The sequence below is a fragment of the Dicentrarchus labrax genome, unplaced genomic scaffold, assembly GCF_905237075.1.
Source record: "Dicentrarchus labrax unplaced genomic scaffold, dlabrax2021, whole genome shotgun sequence".
Classification (NCBI taxonomy): domain Eukaryota; kingdom Metazoa; phylum Chordata; class Actinopteri; family Moronidae; genus Dicentrarchus; species Dicentrarchus labrax.
In genome coordinates this window covers 165,518-184,062 of record NW_026136742.1, presented here as the reverse complement: position 1 = coordinate 184,062, position 18,545 = coordinate 165,518, and the positions used below count along the sequence as shown (strand labels likewise).

Genomic DNA, 18,545 nt, shown 5'->3' with positions numbered 1-18,545 from the left:
TTAACAAATTTAGTGTTTTCTTCTCCCTGACACTCGGGCATTGTTTTACATTCTGAGCATTTGTAAATATAACATTAATAAAATCTGTGAAATTAACAATAAAAATCTTTTTTGTTTGTATCTTTACATGAAAATGTATCGTTTGAAATTAATATGCATTTGTTCAAAATACAATATATTGTGTGTTTTTTATTTACAAGCATTATTTACTTATCCCAGTCGATCTTCTCAAGTACAAACATCGTCGCATATTTGGTCCGTCCTGCACGCGACTTCGAAACCTTTTTTTTTTTTTTTCAAATGCTTTATTGGAAATTGTATCAGAAACATGTTACAGTGACAAACTCTTGGTATATAACAACTATTACATTCAAAATCATGTTCATACCTCCTAATGAATTCTGTTTAACATTTACAACAAATACATCATATAGAGAGAGACATTTTAGGATTAAGTAAAAGCTAAGAAAATAAAATAAGTAAAACAAAAGAAGAGTATATAAGATGTTGGGCAGTATACTTAAAAAAGGAGCTTAGCAAGGGATTAAATTAAATTGTGTTCTAACATAAGAGTGTAAAGTTTCTGGGTGTTTTGTACCTTCTTTATACATTCAATAAGTAAAGAGAAATCATTCTTCCAAGCATTCCACACTGGAATTGTGTTCTGTGGTTTCTACATTTGTGTTGCATAAATAACAATTATCCACTTCAAATTTAAATCTTGCCATAATGAATTCATTCGATGGGTAGATCTCATTTACAGTTTTAAAATGTATTTCTTTATGTTAAGGGGGAATTGGAAATTTCAAGAATTTTGTTCTAATCGCCTTAATGTCAGTTTTCTTCTAACTCTGGAGAATATGTGTCCTTGTACATCCAGGGTACATCGTGTTTACCAAGGACTGCCTCAGAAATAAATTATTGCATTTTTTTGAGTGTGTTTTGATGTCGTCCCAGAAATGTTTGTAGAAGTTAGCTGTTATTCCATCTGGGCCTGGTGCACGATCAGATGCTATTTTTTTCACGGTACAGTCAAATTCACCCATTCTTAAATCCTCCTCACAAAAGTTGAGGAAAAAGTTATCATCAATTACTGGAATTTTTTTTTTTTTTTTTTTTTTTTTTTTTTTCAAAAAATAGCTTAGCATTTCGTTCAGAGTATGAAGATGTATAAAGTTTGCTGTAGAAATTCAGAACCTCTTTTGTGATTAGATTTGTTTCTGTGCATTCTTTCCCCTCTATTATGAGGCTGCAGATTGCATCTTTTTCTTGTCTACGTTTTTTCTAAATTACAGAAATATATATAGCTACACCTGCCGAGCGATTTGTACCATGACTGAAGAGGATTTTATCTCCCCACTGAGTCCAGAACTTAACGTCTGATGCATCAGAGTGTGTTTCTTGAAGGAATATGCAGTTAGCCTTTTGCCCTTTACAAAACAGAAATACAGCTTTAGGTTTGATAGAGTCTTTGAGTCCCCTTGTATTAAAAGAAGAAAAGGAAATATCAGCACTAAGCTGAAACACAGAACACATGAACACTATAAGTACCTTTTTAGGAAGGTCGCGACTTCGAAAAAACAGTTTCCAGTTTTCATAATGCTTCAGAAATAAAAAATAAACTTGCTCAAAAAGCAACTTGCAATTATTAATGTATGAACAGGAGAACTGTTATTTTGTTCAAACAATGGCCAGAAGTCATAAAAAGTCATGTGGAAACATTGCTGTCATATGAGACATTCAAGCATCACATTCAGTTTCATGAAGAGTGTAACTATTTTAAAGCAGGAAGATATCTATAGCTTTTATCCCACTTACTTCATAGCCTTTAAGCAAATTTCCTTTTCCTGATGCTTATTTCTCCAAATAAAGTTAAAATTTAATTTATTAATAACCTTTACGACTTTGGGTGATATAGCTAAAGAGTATGCAGGGTAGATCAACCGAGACATAGTTTCTGTTTTAGTTAGCAGAGTTCTATCAAACAGGGTCATGTCTCTCTGCAACCACATGTTAAGTTTTTTCTTACATTTATCAACAGTATCTTGAATGTTCTTTTTCTCTCTGGTATCAGGGCATCTGGTTATCCAAATTCCGAGGTATCGAGTGTCTTTTTTCACAGGTATATTATATAATGAAGTGTCCGAGCAGTTGTGGATGCTCATGAGTTCACATTTGTCAAGGTTCAACCGGGAGGCCTTGAACAGCTCAATTGCTTTTAAGGCCAAAGGAACTTGTTCTTTATTCTTCAAGAACAATGTTGTGTCATCAACTAGCTGGCTCATTACTAATTCTTGACCATTTATGTTTAAATCATCAATATTGGATTTTTTTTTAACCTGGGGCATGTACCTCCTGGGAGGGAAACACAGCTGTTGATATCTGTGTGCAACATAATAATCATATCTAAAAACTTGCTGCCAAATCCAAAGTGCTTCAGTGTATCAAAGATAAATGAATGTTCAACAGAGTCGAATGCTTTATAGAAATCCAATATAGCATAAAACCATCATCCTCTATTAAATCACCATAATCAATGAGGTCCTGAACCAAGCGGATGTTGTTGTGGATGGATCTTCCTTTGAGGAATCCTGATTGACTTGGGCTAATAATCTTTGATATGCCTGATTTTAATCTTGTTGCCAACACTGATGTGAGAATTTTATAATCTGTATTTAAAAGAGTGATAGGTCTTAAATTGCCCAATTTGTTATTTATACATTCATTTAAAGCCTTCAGTAGCAGTGTTTTGATGTCGTCCCAGAAATGTTTGTAGAAGTTAGCTGTTATTCCATCTGGGCCTGGTGCACGATCAGATGCTATTTTTTTCACGGTACAGTCAAATTCACCCATTCTTAAATCCTCCTCACAAAAGTTGAGGAAAAAGTTATCATCAATTACTGGAATTTTAATTTTTTTTTAAATTTTTTTTTTCTTCAAAAAATAGCTTAGCATTTCGTTCAGAGTATGAAGATGTATAAAGTTTGCTGTAGAAATTCAGAACCTCTTTTGTGATTAGATTTGTTTCTGTGCATTCTTTCCCCTCTATTATGAGGCTGCAGATTGCATCTTTTTCTTGTCTACGTTTTTTCTAAATTACAGAAATATATATAGCTACACCTGCCGAGCGATTTGTACCATGACTGAAGAGGATTTTATCTCCCCACTGAGTCCAGAACTTAACGTCTGATGCATCAGAGTGTGTTTCTTGAAGGAATATGCAGTTAGCCTTTTGCCCTTTACAAAACAGAAATACAGCTTTAGGTTTGATAGAGTCTTTGAGTCCCCTTGTATTAAAAGAAGAAAAGGAAATATCAGCACTAAGCTGAAACACAGAACACATGAACACTATAAGTACCTTTTTAGGAAGGTCGCGACTTCGAAAAAACTGTTTCCAGTTTTCATAATGTTGCAGAAATAAAAAATAAACTTGCTCAAAAAGCAACTTGCAATTATTAATGTATGAACAGGAGAACTGTTATTTTGTTCAAACAATGGCCAGAAGTCATAAAAAGTCATGTGGAAACATTGCTGTCATATGAGACATTCAAGCATCACATTCAGTTTCATGAAGAGTGTAACTATTTTAAAGCAGGAAGATATATCTTGTGTTTTGTTGTGTGTGTGTGTTTTTATGTAACTGCTGACATTTTTCTCCTATTAATGAGCTAATTTAACAACTGCTGATTAAGTAACAGCTGAATAAATATACAATGTGCTTCAGGAAGGTTTGAACGCATGCAAGAAACAGAAATAATCTGCAAAGAGATAAAATGAACATTAGATAAATGATACGTGTGGAAGACGTAAAATAAAGATGTTTAGGTCAAATCAAATCTGAAAAGTTGAGTTACTAGTTTTCATGCATTTTATTTTGGACGTTTATTATAGTGTAGTTTTGGTTAATTGCCATGGTCAGTAACTAACTCTGATGTATCCTTACCAGGTGACTTTACAACTACGGATGGAGGTTTGTATATACAAACACTTGGTTAATTGTAGTATCGAATGTGGGGCAAAAATAAGATTCACTGTTCACTCACAGGCCTGACAAATAGTTGGTTATATATATATTATGTGTGTAATTCATCCGTATCTAGAACAGCGTGATTTATTAGAACTTTATTGTAAATGTATTTGCAACATGTGTGTGTTACTAGCTGGAGAGAGTTTGCTATTAAATTGTTTAAAACACATTACATTTGCTAAAAATATTTAGTTTACTTTCGCAATTTTGAAAGTCGCACATCTTCCAGTTTTTAAGATTCAAGAGTGTTTTGGGGGCACTTGTTAATTCCCAAGTTCAGCCAGGCATATGCCAAAATTAAACTGCCAAGAAAAACTTTGCTGACTTCATTATATGTGCAAGCTAATGAACACAATGCTTAGCTCATGAAGCTCTGAGAAAAAAAGCTAAACTTATCTGATTAACTGTGGGAGGGAAATGAGCAATATATTTACCTGATGAGGCTGCCAGAATGAAAGCTATTCTTACCTGATTACCTGTGGAAAAAATAAGCAGTATTCTTGCACTTCCGGTGCAGCATCCCTTATCACTTAAATGTCGATTTCAGTGTAGTCTTTGGATTAATTTTTCTGTTTCTCTTGCCCATGTATGTCTGTAATTCTTTTCTCTCTATCTCATTATGTTTCTACATCTCCATGTTTCTCTCTCGGTCTCTCTCAGATCAAGGAGGAATTCCGCAGGATCACACTGAAGCCACTGCAGTCCACATTCCTGGGCAAGTTGGACCAATACACACCCAAGCTGTTGAGCCTGTACAGGAGGAAGGGTGGAGCCGTTGGGAAGAAACTTGATGAGACCCTTGACATGTTAAATGAGGCATGTATTTACAACAGTGTAGTAGTAGTTAGTTTTATGTAGTTGCTTTCTGACATCTGTAATCTCATATTTTATATTAATCTTATATTTCTCATATTAATGAGTAATCTCATTTCATATTTTTGTAGGACAGCAACATTGAGTCCCGAAGAGAAGCTGTGATCAGAGGCCTCACTCTCTACATTGGTGAAAACACTTGAGAGTTAATCAAGGACTACCAGGTAAAGAAATATAACTCTGATTCAAAGCCTTGTCAATATGAGACAAGTTTGTGCAAAAATAGCTGTTTGCTGATGATAATTTGACAAGATTTTTTAGTAGATTTTTAATAACGTGCCTATGTAGAAATTAATGGGATTTGATTTGATTCATTTAATTGTATCAAAATGCCTTACACATGAAGGACACAAAGTACAATCGAGGATAAAAAGCACTAAGTCCAGGACTTATTTCCATTGTGGTCTTCATAATATTTTAGCGTCTAATTATTAAAAATGCTGCAGTGAAACATGGAAAATCATCACAGATATCTAGAGACTACTTGTACTCTATGTACAAGAACATCCTGGGGTTTGCTGATAACTGCTGCTAACAATTGGATTTGATTATTTTATGGAATTTTGAAGATTGGAATCTTTTGGAATATGATTTTGCTATAGGCATGGCATTTAATTGAACTCTGTGATACCTGTAGACACCCTTGCTAAGGTATAAAAACTACCACACCAATCTGATCCTCTGTTTGGAGAGGGAACAAAGAGTTATGCATCCTTCACATTACTATATTGTACAATAAATAAGTTTTATTCTCTCTGGTGTATTTCACAGGTTTTCGATTCATTTGTCCTCGGCATCTTTGTGGTCAGCAAAGCCAGGGACGGTCTCCCCAAGCAAGCTGGAATAGCCATCGAGGGAGCAGAAGTCCTTTTTGGTATCCCAGATGTGACCCATGCTTGCACCTATCTGATGGGCCTTATCTATGCCTTGGAACTAAGGTACCCTAATAAACTGAAATACACATTTGAGGTCTTTCAGAAGATCTTTCTAGAGCTGGAAGATGGTTATTGCCCCTATGATCATGCGGATTTGGGGGTAATATATGACAAATCCTCATCATTTGATATCCATGTCTTGTTTTATCCACCTCAGAAATATAAGTACACTGAGGCCCATCTCAACTGTTGAACTAGAGATGATTATGATGTGGCAGCCCCGTCTCTCTGGAACTCCCTCAGCAACACCACATCCAAGGAGACTGTTTAAAAACCTTTCAAAACTCATGTGTTCAACAAGCCCCATGGTCTGTTTTAATGTTGTCACACTATTATTTTATGTCCCAGTGTTATTTGTTTGTCTCTAAAGCCTCCTTGGTTCCCTTGAAAGGCGCAATATAAATTGTTATTATTAAGATAACTTTTAATCAAGCTGAAAGTTTTCTTTTCCATAAAGATGCAATCAGAAGTTTAATGTCACCCAAAAAAAAATCCAACATGAGCAGCAGTTTATGTTGTGAACGCAGCTTCAGTTTTAACAGCTGTAAAAGTGACGTATATGTTCATGTCTTGTTCACAGCTTATTCTGCTGCCAAAAAAATAAGTTATAGTTCTCATTGATTCAGTAATTTCTACACTGGAGTCTTAAAATATATTCAGAATAGATCAATGAAGGATTGATGGATATTACATTGATTAACACTGCAGAGTTTAACATTCTGTTTGTGGTTCAGCAATGATGAAACTATGATGAAGACCATGTATAAGATAATATAATGAATCTTCTCTTCTATACGAGACATTTGATGAGACGTTGATAGAAGCTCAGTTTTGTCTTCTTGTTGTCGTCCTGTAGAGTTTGATGGATGTGTGTGTAATTAATTCTCTGTAAAGATAAAATAACCACTTCACACACAGTGTTTGCAGTCAGGCTGTTCTGCAGTTTATTTCATTCACATTTTATAAATCATGTACATTTACTTTGTGTCTTCCATCTGAAGCCATTCAAAGGACGATAATCCAGTGTCCTATCATTGTAACAAATGAAACTACACTAAAAGTATAGTACAGTAAAATGTAAATAAATTGCTCAGATTGAAGCTTAAAAGAAAAAGGGGGCGGGGTTGTGGGGTACAATATAAGATTGATGCCCAATGTTGAAGCTAGAGGGCCAGATGTGGGGGTGAAAGGGGCAGAGCTTGAAATGGGAAGGGCATACATGGTTAAATTCAGGTTGGGCAATCACAGTTGTTTTGGTTTGCAAAATTTGGGTACAAGTTAGCAACAGTTGTGTCGAGAGGACAAACGGAAGGCAAGTCTTTCTTGGTTGGAGGAAACGCAGTAATTTTCAGGTCATCAATGAGTTTTTGCAGAGTCCTGGTCTGCATATGTTGGTTTGGATCTCTATCTGCAACATTGTTGCCCCAGAACGCACTCGCTATCCACTTGTTCTCGGCACTGTAGCAGCAGAAGGCAGACCAGAGCTGGGAGGGAATATTAACCCTGCCATTGAGTTTGTTGTTGCCGGGTTGTGCTCCCACCACCAGAAAGGCTTCTCTACGACCATTGTTGTCCGCGCAGTATCTCTGCATAACACATTTGACACACCTCTCCATTCTGCCCCAGCTTTCCCCATTGAATGCTGTTATTTGTGGAGCGACGTTGGTCAGGGTGAAGGTGGATATTTTGTCATCTTGATTGAACGCATGAGTACTTGGAAAAAAATGGCCCCTGTTATACTGTGGACCTTCAGCGTAATCTTTTTCCCCGGCCTGGTTGGGGTAGATTCTTCTTGCCTCTACATCCACCATGTTCTTCTTGTTTTCGTCTTTCTTTTCATCATCCAGCTGTAAGAGTTAGAGACCAAGTTAATGAAGGCTGATATCCATAAAGTAAATTAAGCGTAGATTAAAAATTATATTTAATGAATTACTCTTATTGCTTTGTGCTATAGAGCTTCACTGCTGTCAGTGAGCCACATTGTTGCTGACATGTTTTTGAAATTGGTTCATACAATTTAAAGTGACAGAGACATTGATCATTAATGATCTTAATTAATGATCATCTCTGTAATTGTGACAGTTTAACTATCCTGGATAATTTTTAACTGTAGTACCTGGGCAGATATAAAGAACCATGAACACACACTAATTTCATTTAACTCACATACACAGTCCCTCTGCACCAAATCCTCACTACATCACCAGTATAATAATAATAATAATAATCCACCACTGATAATATTCCAAAACAAATGAACAGTTTACCCCTATTTGAGTAGCATTTGATAAAAAACACTTATGTTATAGGAAATTACTGAACCTTATCTGTGAGCAGATCTTTGCTACTGCTGCAGACAGAGTGGAGAAGTCAGAAAGTATTGTTGCTGTTGGCTTTTTAATGGATCTGACAATAACAAAAACAGAATATCACCAGTGTGACGCTGCAGCCTGGAGTCTCTGCTTAAAGAGAAAACCATAAACTAACCTCTGACAGCTGTTTTAATATTAGAGGGTCCAACCAGGGTTGAACAAACTGTCAGTAGACCAGTGTCCTCTACATGAAAGTGCAGTGAAAGTAGTTGTATGATTGTTATTCCTTATAGTGGTAGATTACAATTATTGTTATTAGTAGTTAATAGTCGTAGTATTTCTATGGATGTGGATGCACGAGTGGCACACAAAATATAATATCACTGTATGTTTATTAATTCAGTCTTTTATGAATCAGAGAAAGAAAAACACACCTGTGGTTCGATCTTCCAGAGTTCCCCTTGAGGTCTTGCCCCTCCTCCATCCCCTCTGTACACGTAAGCAGAAAACACTGGAATCCTGTTCCTGGTGTCGTAGAGCGTCAGATACCTTCTCACATTATTGTAAGTCTGGCAAATGGGTTTGTATCGGTTCTGGTTCTGGATGTTCCTGCCGTTCACGATGCCTGGGATCTGTGGCGGATTTCCCTGAAGGAGAAACCCTTCACACAAAGAAAATGCATGTAGCACCTCAGCCACTGTGGGAACAGTGGACAGGAAGAGGAAGGCAGCGAGGAACCAGAGAGACCCTGTCTTCAGTTTCACCATCTTCAGACACTGTATCATTGATCAGAGGAAAGAACAAACACAATCAATCATTAGAGTTAAGTTAGGTTGCAGTTACACGTATAGTTTATTTTCTTTAGTTTGAATCACAGCAGAAAAGTTTGACTTTGAATAATAATAATTAGCAATCAGGCTAATTTGTCATCTGCAGGAAATGAGAATCTTTCTTTTGTCTGTCTCTGAAACCAAGAACCCATCATTTCAAAGTACTGAAAGGGGCAACAGTAACTGAGGGGGGCGGGGCTTAGCTTACAGTCAGTGCTCTGACCAAGGATTGCTCAACTGTTACTGGAGCACAAAGCAAAAAGGGGCGGGACTTAGGAAGAGTCAATTCAATAAAATATGCCATCTCCTTCTTCTATAGTCCCAGAAATGGGGGTGGGAATTATATGTGTCGACAATGTTAATAGATAAATACTTTATTTATCCCGCCTAAACTTAAGAATAGAATTAAAAATGTATTATATATATACAATTGATAGTAACTACAGTAAACAGTGCAAACATATAACAGATATAACACATCTGACTGCTCAATAAAAAATGCTCAAAGTAGAACATCGACAGTGATAAATAAGTGAAATATCTGGATAATTTGTAGCCACATGTGAAAAAAAATATTTGAGTTCTGAGATTAAAGTCAGGAGTCAAATTTTCTTTTAAGTCAGAACTCAAATTTCCTCTTCCATAATAAGGAGTCGTGATATTCATGATTTGATATGATATGATGATATTAAAAACAAATCAATGACTGGAGTAAAAAAAATTTAAAAAATCTTCTTTCTAATTTACAGTAGCTATATTCCTGTTCCTGATCTTTTTTGTCTAGAAATTAAGTGTTCAATGTCAGCATTAGCATTTCTTTTTTGACAGGAAAACAATCATTGCATAATTATTTGTTGTGCAGTTTATATACAGTAATATACAGCAACTGTGGCAACATACATTTGAATCAATAATCAAAGTACATTATATCGAATCAAACTGTTGGAAACATTTACGTCCTATTAATATAACCATAACAGCTGTGCTTCTCTAAATTAATCCTCACTGAATTTTCAAAGCCAAATTTGAAGGAAAAAAAACAGGAAAGATAAAACTCACCACCTCCAACGTATCTTCCAAATGGCGTCTTTGTGTTTATGAAGCAGTGGAAACAAGAAGGTCTTCCACAAAGATGGATGAAAGTTTGCGGAGGGAGTCTAATTTATACAGAAAATGTAGCAGATTATGACAGAGGGCGTGTCCATAGGGCAGCGATTCTGATTGGCCACCCAAGGTACCACCTCATCATCCTAACCCCTTCCTCTCTGCACTGTCTCTCAGAGGCTGTAGGAGGCTCTGTTTTAAAGTGCAGATATTGGTATCAGATGAACCTAGATGACCTAACGCATCCATTGGTACCAACTAGCTCATGATACTGTGTCAGGAAGGGGGCTAAATAGTGCTAAAAATGAGATTAAATTAGACTGTGCTTTTAGTGGCCTAGCACCTTTAAATGTTTAATATAACGTCTCCATTAGACTTCATCTATAGTCTCTTATATTTATCCACTAAACTGGCACACACAATTTTAAAAGGGGCCTTTGTCCTCTGACCTCAAGATATCTGAATGTGAATATGTTCTGTGGGCACCCATCAATGTCCTCTTTATGAACATGCTTACTTTATACTAATCCCATGCAGTTTATTCAATACTATATAAATGTGTTATTTTCACCTAACGTCCTTGTGTGTACTTTCATATAGTGTAATATTTCTACATACTGGAGTCCATAAAGAGTATTGGGATTGCATAAATTGTCTATGACTAAAAAGCTGAGACTCTTTTTGGACACTCAACCTCACTGTATAAAATGAACTATTCTCACTGATATCCTTTATTACAAATATAATGCCATTGGGGTCCAACTTACACTGTTTAACCAGAACTGAACCTCTTCAGTGTATGTAGCAGTGTACACTCTGCAGGGTGTTGACCGTGCCTTCCTATGTTGGTGCATGTAATTGGGACATAATTATCAGTCTTCCTCCAACTGTCTCACTTCCTTTAATTTGTTGTTTTTTTAATTTTAAAAGATAAGTTTCATTAGCATGCAGGATCATAGTTGCACAAGACTCTAAGTCAAGTTGCAGAAGTACTCTATCATTACTATATATGGTGATAAAATGTCAACTCAAGCAGATCGATTATTCTGGTCTTTCGGTGAAGCGAGCGGTGGAAAAACAGGTAGGCGACAGGACTGTTTTGTGTGGTTTCTGCACAACATATGAGTTGAAAAGGCATGCTGTTGTCACGTAAGGGCCCTGAGCATGTTGCAGACATTTTAATTGCATTTTGTGTCTGTTAAGAGGAGCAAAAGGCACTGTTTAGGATATGCCCCCAAGAAGTGTATTATAACTAACTGGGAACTCTGGCCATTAGCTGCAGCATCTCCAGTTTGCTAGAACCAATTCTGGTCGTTCTTTTTCCTATCGACAGTACTCGGGGACCTATAGTGATCAAGACTAGGGTAAAAATCTGCCAAAGTTCCCCTTTAAGTTGCAGAAGTAGTACTCTATATCTATATATGGTGATAAAATGTCAACATGAGCATGATACAGAAGTGTCTTGCAAAATACAGTTATTTCAACACATACACATAATTGGGTCAGTCGAAAAAGGACATGACCCTGCAGTGGATGAGAGGATGTGCTAACGTTCAGTAATAGATTACTCTTAATTCACCTGTATCCCGAGAAAGACTTCAAGATGTGTTGGCAAGTTGACTAAATTAAAGCGTTACTTGTAGAAAGAGAATCAGTATCACCTGTGTTTGCAGCACATCTTACAATGGCCACTTGTGAAGACAAGAGAAATGGCCTTCAAGGTAACAAATAGAGTTACAGATATTATAACAGTGGATTGGTTAATGAGATGATGTCTTCAAATTAAAATCATAGTTAACGTCAAACACTTTCCTCATATCTGTGATAAAACTGCTATGATGCCAATAAAAGTGTAGAGAATATGGTATTATGTGATAAAACTGGTCATAAATGTCAACGTTGCGTGAACTACTGTTGCCTTAGACTACTCTACGTGTTTTGAGGTCACACCTATGAAATTATCAATTACTTGAGCTGCGGAGAGACAGACTAGTGTCATGAACCTGCTCTAGGGTTATGACAAAGGAGGGAGACCACACAGAGAATTTAAATGTTTTAAACCAAAAGAAGTTTAATTAAACAATATTCACGGTCATAAATCATAATATGTATATGTACGTCAGTGAGATCAGTAGTGTGTGTGCGTGTGTGTGTGTGTGTGTAAAAGGTAATGCATATTTCCAAATACCAAAGACAGCAAGAAACCAGGAACTTGCTGACTGGAAGGAGGGAGAGAGAGCCATTTATAAAGAGCAGCAATCAGGACACACCAGGTGTAGCCCATCTAATGACCACACCCTCTGCCACTCTGTCTCCTGGAAAGAGGGAAAAAGACCCAGACCAACCAGAGGGGGGAGGGATCATCACACTAGACTAGTCTCGTAGTGAAGTATTCATCAGAGAAATCACCTGTTGAGGTCTGATTGAAAACCTTCAGACTGGTTGACTTTGCCAAGTATGGAAGCTTTATTTCATATTGGTTTGGTGCCACTCTTTTGTGCTGTGATACTGTAATGATAGTAACTAAAGTATTTTTTGTAACACACATATCAGACAAATTCTTTCATCAATAGGTCGAGTGAGACTCAGATTCCCAGTGATAGTCTTTATTACAAATATAATGCCATTGGGGTCCAACTCACACTGTTTTACCAGAACTGAAGCTCTTTAGCGTATTCTTTAGTTTATACTCTGCAGGGTGTTGACCGTGCATTCCTATCTTGGTGCATGTAATTGGGACATAATTATCAGTCTTCCTCCAACTGTCTGACTTCCTTTAATTTGTTGTTGTACATTTTAAAAGATAAGTTTCATAAGTACGCTGTATCGTAGTTGCACAAGACGCTAAGTCATGTTGCAGACGTACTCTATCATTACTATATATGGTGATAAAATGTCAACTCAAGCATGAATACGCAAGTTTTCACAGGAAAAAAATTAAATTATTTCCACACAGACACATACTTGGGTCACCCCAGTCAAAAAACTCCAGACATGCCCCTGCAGTGGATGAGAGGATGTGCTAACCTTCAATGATAGATTACTCCTAATTCACCTGTGTCCTGAGAGAGACTTGTTAAGTACTTTACCTCACCTGTGTGTGCAGCACATTTTACAATCACCACTTGTGAAGACGAGAGAAACGGCTTTCATTAGGTAACAAATAGAGTTGGAGTCAGATACTATTGTATTTTATTGGTTATTGAGATGATGTCTAAAATCATTGGTCATGTTAAATAAACCTTCAATCATTGTGTTCATCATTTAAGTTAATCAATAGGTGCAATGTAGCTGGTTGTAAAGGCAGGGCTCTATGAACCGAGGAGAATGTGACTTGAATTGGAGCAGCAGAAGAAGTTTTTAACTGGTTATAAAACTCAATTTAAGAGAATTTTAAAATTATTTTGATAAAGTTATTCTTAATTATTGCCACCGTGTTGGATTCCTTTTGAAATGAATGAAATGAGGGGGTGGAAACAATACCTCTTTTTGTCACCAGGGGACACCAGAATCAACACAAAATGAAAGTTACCTGTAGGAGCCATAAATAAAAGTAAGTATTATCAGCACATTGTACACAAAGTGTTTTACTATCATATCTGTTATAACTGCTGCATTAATGTGTATGTTGCATTTTACTGTTGTAGATGTTTAATTTTCTCAACCCATAAAGCAACACTTCATCCTTCAGTTTATCACAAACATTCAACATCAATACTGGAGATACGTGGTTTTCACTGGACAGGAAGAGTATTGTAATCTGAAAAGTAACTAAAGCTGTCAGACAAATGTAGTGGAGTAAAAAGTACAATATTTCCCTCTAAAATGTAGATGTAAAGCAGCATAATAAATCAAATAGAGTAGAAGTACCTTGAATCTGGACTTCAGTATTTACACAGTGTGAATGACCATTTATGAAGTTGGATATGGTTCAGTACAAACTGAAATATACAGAAAGGACACTAGATGGTGCTCTGTGGTCACTGTTCTGCAGTTTATTTCATTCACATTTTATTAATCTTAAAATGGGAAGGGCATACATGGTTAAATTCAGGGTGGGCAATTTCAGCGGAGCTGGGTTTTAAGTTGGTTCATGCCGGGTCAAACTTAACAAGAGTTGTGTCAGGACACTTACTTTTAGGAAACGCATCAATTTTCAGGGACTCTCTGAGTTCTTTCAGAGTCCTGGTCTGCATATGTTGTTTATTATCTTCAGCAACATTGTCGCCCCATAACGCACTCGCTATCCACGCGTTGCTCTCGGCACTGAAGCAGCAGAAGGCGAACCAGAGCTTGGAGGGAATATTAACCCTGCCGTTGTGATTGTCTTTTTCCCCTGGTTTTGCTCCCACCACCACAAAGGCTTTGGTTTTACCATTGTTGTCCTTGCAGTATGTGTCCATAATACATTTGATGCACGTCTCCATTTTGTTCCAGCTTCCCTGATTGAATGAGATTACTTGTGGAACAATGTTGGTCAGGGTGAAGGTGGATTTTTTGCCATAATTATCATACGCATGAGAGTTTGGAAATAAATGGCCCTTGTTGTACTCTTTAGTGTCAGCCTTTCTGGCCTCCTGTGTTTGGAGTTCACCATTGTCATTCTCCATGTCCTTGCTTTCGTCTTCATTCCCAGGCTGGAAGAATTAAAGACGTTTAAGTTAATGATGCAGACAGAGTATCCATAAAGTATATTAAATGTACAGTAAATATAATCTAATCCTCTTTGCTATAGATCTTCATTGTTGTCAGTGTAAACTGTTTACAATGTTTATTTTGACTCAATCCCACATACACAGTCCTGTTGCCCAAAATACTCACTATACTATTAAATATGCTACTGAAAATAGTCAAAAACTAATTTCCTCCTGTTTGAGTAACACTTGCTGAAAACCACAGTTATTTTAGGAAATTTCTAAGCCTTTTTAAATAAAACTATATATCTGGGAGCACTTTTTTTTTCCTGCTGCAGACAGAGTGGAGAAGTCAGAAGAAAAAAAAATGGCCCCTGTTATACAGTGGACCTACAGCATAATCAATGAGCCTGGCCTGGTTGTTGTAGGGTTTTGTGTTCTTTTCCTTCTCCATGTTCTTCTTGTCGTCTGCCTTTTCATCATCCAGCTGCAAGAGTTAAAGATCAAGTCAATGAAGGCTGATATCCATAAAGTAAATTAAGCGTACATTAAAAATTATATTTAATGAATCAATCTTATTCCTTTGTGCTATAGAGCTTCACTGCTGTCAGTGAGCCACATTGTTGCAGACATGTTTTTGAAATTGTTTTATACAATTTAAAGTGACAGAGACATTGATCATTAATGATCATCTCTGTAATTGTGACAGTTTAACTATCCTGGTTAATTTTTAACTGTAATACCTGGGCAGATATAAAGAGCCATGAACACATACTGTACACATACTGAAAGAAAAGGGTGGGGCTGAGAAGGCGAGGGGGAAAAAAATGCGTATTTAGAGAGTGAAGCCGCTAAATGTCGCAAACTATCTGAAATGTTCAGCAGCACAGCCAGCAGCAGCACCACTAGAGCACAAGTTCAGTTTAATATTAGCAGCATCCAGTTGAGTGAAGAAGTGAGCCAGACAGCTGTGCAGCCTCAACATGATAGGGCCACCTGTGATGACGAGGGACAGAAAGATGAGCTGGTTCCACAGGCAGATACAGGGCAAGTAAGTATGGAACATGAGAGAGGAAGAAAGAGTGTTACTTGCTAGGGCTGATGTTAGGAAATGTTATTCAGGTTGCTACATTTTTATCTATACCCAGTTTGTGTTGCTCAGTACAATGCAAAAAATGAAATGAAATAATGATTACAGTAGTTAAAACAGCTAAACTTAAACATTTTAGCTGTAAAATGCCACATGCAGTAGTTAATATTAACAAATATGTTTTTTTAAAGTTTTGGTAACGTTACAGTTAATGCTTACAAACTTTGAAGACTTTGAATACAGAAGTTACATTTGTAGTGGTGTATTTTCATTAAAATGTGCTATTATAATTTGTGCGGCAAGATTAATTACTGCATAAATTAATTAAGATTATTAAGTAATAAATTCATTTTAAGATAGCATGGATGTATATTTACAGCCTCTTTACATTGTGAATTATCATAACTCATACAGTACTATGTGTTGTGTGTTTCAGATACCTGTTTTGTATTGATCAGCCAGAGGGACTGCAGTGTGATGATACCTTCATTTCTATGTGAGTATTCAAGTTAAACTAGAATACTATGCTCTTAACACAACATCTAGTCAACATCAGTGCTATTGCTATAATTTGGATGGTATAGTATCATGAGCCACAATTAAGGTTCGTGACACTCATACCAGGCGTTATTGTTGTTGTTGTTGAGTTCCCGCGCGCCGATTGCTTTGGGCCGGGCCTAGTCAAAGTCCAGGGCCGTTTTTTAGTCTCAGTCCATCCCTCACTACATCACCAGTATAATAATAATAACAATCCACCACTGAAAATATTCCAAAACAAATGAACTATTTACGCCTATTTGAGTAGCATTTGATAAAAAACACTTATGTTTTAGGAAATTACTGAACCTTTTTAAATAAAACTATATATCTGTGAGCTGATCTTTTTACTGCTGCAGACAGAGTGGAGAAGTCAGAAAGTATTGTTGCTGTTGGCTTTTTAATGGATTTTTCTGACAATAACAAAAACAGAATATCACCAGTGTGACGTTGCAGCCTGGAGTCTCTGCTTAAAGAGAAAACCATAAACTAACCTCTGACAGCTGTTTTAATATTAGAGGGTCCAACCAGGGTTGAACAAACTGTCAGTTGACCAGTGTCCTCTACATGAAAGTGCAGTGAAAGTAGTTGTATGATTGTTATTCCTTATAGTGGTAGATTACAATTATTGTTATTAGTAGTTAATAGTCGTAGTATTTCTATGGATGTGGATGCACGAGTGGCACACAAAATACAATATCACTGTATGTTTATTAATTCAGTCTTTTATGAACCAGAGAAAGAAAAACACACCTGTGGTTCGATCTTCCAGAGTTCCCCTTGAGGTCTTGCCCCTCCTCCATCCCCTCTGTGCACTTAAGCAGAAAACACTGGAATCCTGTTCCTGGTGTCGTAGAGTGTCAGATACCTTCTCACATTATTGTAAGTCTGGCAAATGGGTTTGTATTGGTTCTGTTTCTGGATGTTCCTGCCGACTACGATGCCTGGGATCTGTGGCGGATTTCCCTGAAGGAGAAACCCTTCACACAAAGAAAATGCATGTAGCACCTCAGCCACTGTGGGAACAGTGGACAGGAAGAGGAAGGCAGCGAGGAACCAGAGAGACCTTGTCTTCAGTTTCACCATCTTCAAACACTGTATCATTGATCAGAGGAGAGAACAAACACAATCAATCATTAGAGTTAAGTTAGGTTGCAGTTACACGTATAGTTTATTTTCTTTAGTTAAGTTTTTTTAAATTGACTCTTAATAAATTATCAACGGGACTAAAGATGTAGAGTTGAATGTTGTAGTCGGTTCGTCCTCAAGTCTTTTCTTTTGTAACATTAGCTAACAGTCGTCAGATATGATGATACCACTGTATAAATCATTTGTCTCTGACTGCTCAGCAAAAGAGATGAAACTGACACCTGTTTAATCTACATCTTGATAAACCAAACCTGTCTGGGCAAAGGAGAAGGGCTCACTTACATGGAATTTAACAAATTTTTCATTGTACATTGTACATACATTTCAAATCAATAACCAATACATGTAACAAGCACATTAAATCAAATGAAAGTGTAAAAAGGTTTACTTCATATAAATAACAGCTGTGATGAGTACTAACTGAAGTTTCAGTGTGAGGGGAAAAGCCTAAAGTGAATATAATTTATGTAATAGTAGTAATAGGAATAGTATTAAGGAAAATAAAACTTACCAACTGGTGTACAAGCTTCCCAAAAGTCTTCCAAACAGTGTCTTTGCGTTCACGCAGCAGTGGAATCCTAAGCTTCCTCAGCTATGAACAAGCTTGCGGAGGGAGTCTAGTTTATACAGAACATTCAGCAGGAGAGAGGATGTGCTAACAAGATTAGTCTTAATTAACCAGACAAAGACTTCTTCTGTAGTTCAAACTGACTGAAGATACTGAAAGACAAGTACACGTAGCGATATCTGTGGAAATGAAAATAGTGTGGTTAACATGATCGATAAGAACCGTTAGATAACATTTGGACCTGTTCGATATCAGTAGTCTTTTATTCAGGTATGAAGCCATCAACCATTGAAACGAGTCAGCTAGAACTACTTACATCATGTAGCTAACATTACTTTAAAAAGCTAACGAGCTAATCTTTAATCATCATTGTTTGTACAATTAATGTTAATAACTTAATAACCTGCATCATCGTACTGTTGAGTTAGCGTCAGAGCTCTTGAAATTATTAAACATAGAAACAAGCTGCTGCGTAATCACAAAGTC

The 18,545-nt window shown here is 36.7% G+C and overlaps 1 protein-coding gene and 1 long non-coding RNA gene across 8 annotated transcripts in view; one reads left to right on the top strand and one right to left on the bottom strand.

Moving 5' to 3' along the window:
• The window catches only part of LOC127359601 (endonuclease domain-containing 1 protein), a 28,831-nt gene extending 10,805 nt beyond the window's left edge, over nt 1–18,026 (bottom strand). Inside the window, exons 1-4 of one of the 7 annotated variants that reach the window (XM_051393545.1) lie at nt 18,003–18,015; nt 17,096–17,437; nt 15,110–15,202; nt 13,223–14,718 (exon numbers count right to left, since the gene is read on the bottom strand). In XM_051393545.1, coding sequence (XP_051249505.1) covers nt 14,173–14,718; nt 15,110–15,169 — 606 coding nt within the window. In that variant the 5' untranslated portion in view covers nt 15,170–15,202; nt 17,096–17,437; nt 18,003–18,015 and the 3' untranslated portion in view covers nt 13,223–14,172. Of the gene's footprint in view, nt 1–7,308; nt 7,683–8,581; nt 8,924–10,036; nt 10,175–13,222; nt 14,719–15,109; nt 15,203–17,095; nt 17,438–18,002 lie in introns of those variants that run through there. The other 6 variants (XM_051393540.1, XM_051393541.1, XM_051393538.1 and 3 more) reach the window with 6 other exon arrangements.
• Nucleotides 13,158–16,670, top strand: LOC127359602 (uncharacterized). Its single transcript, XR_007882666.1, has 3 exons — nt 13,158–13,237; nt 13,581–13,634; nt 16,242–16,670. It is a non-coding gene; the product is annotated as an uncharacterized LOC127359602 (long non-coding RNA).
• Nucleotides 18,027–18,545: the final 519 nt, after the last annotated feature.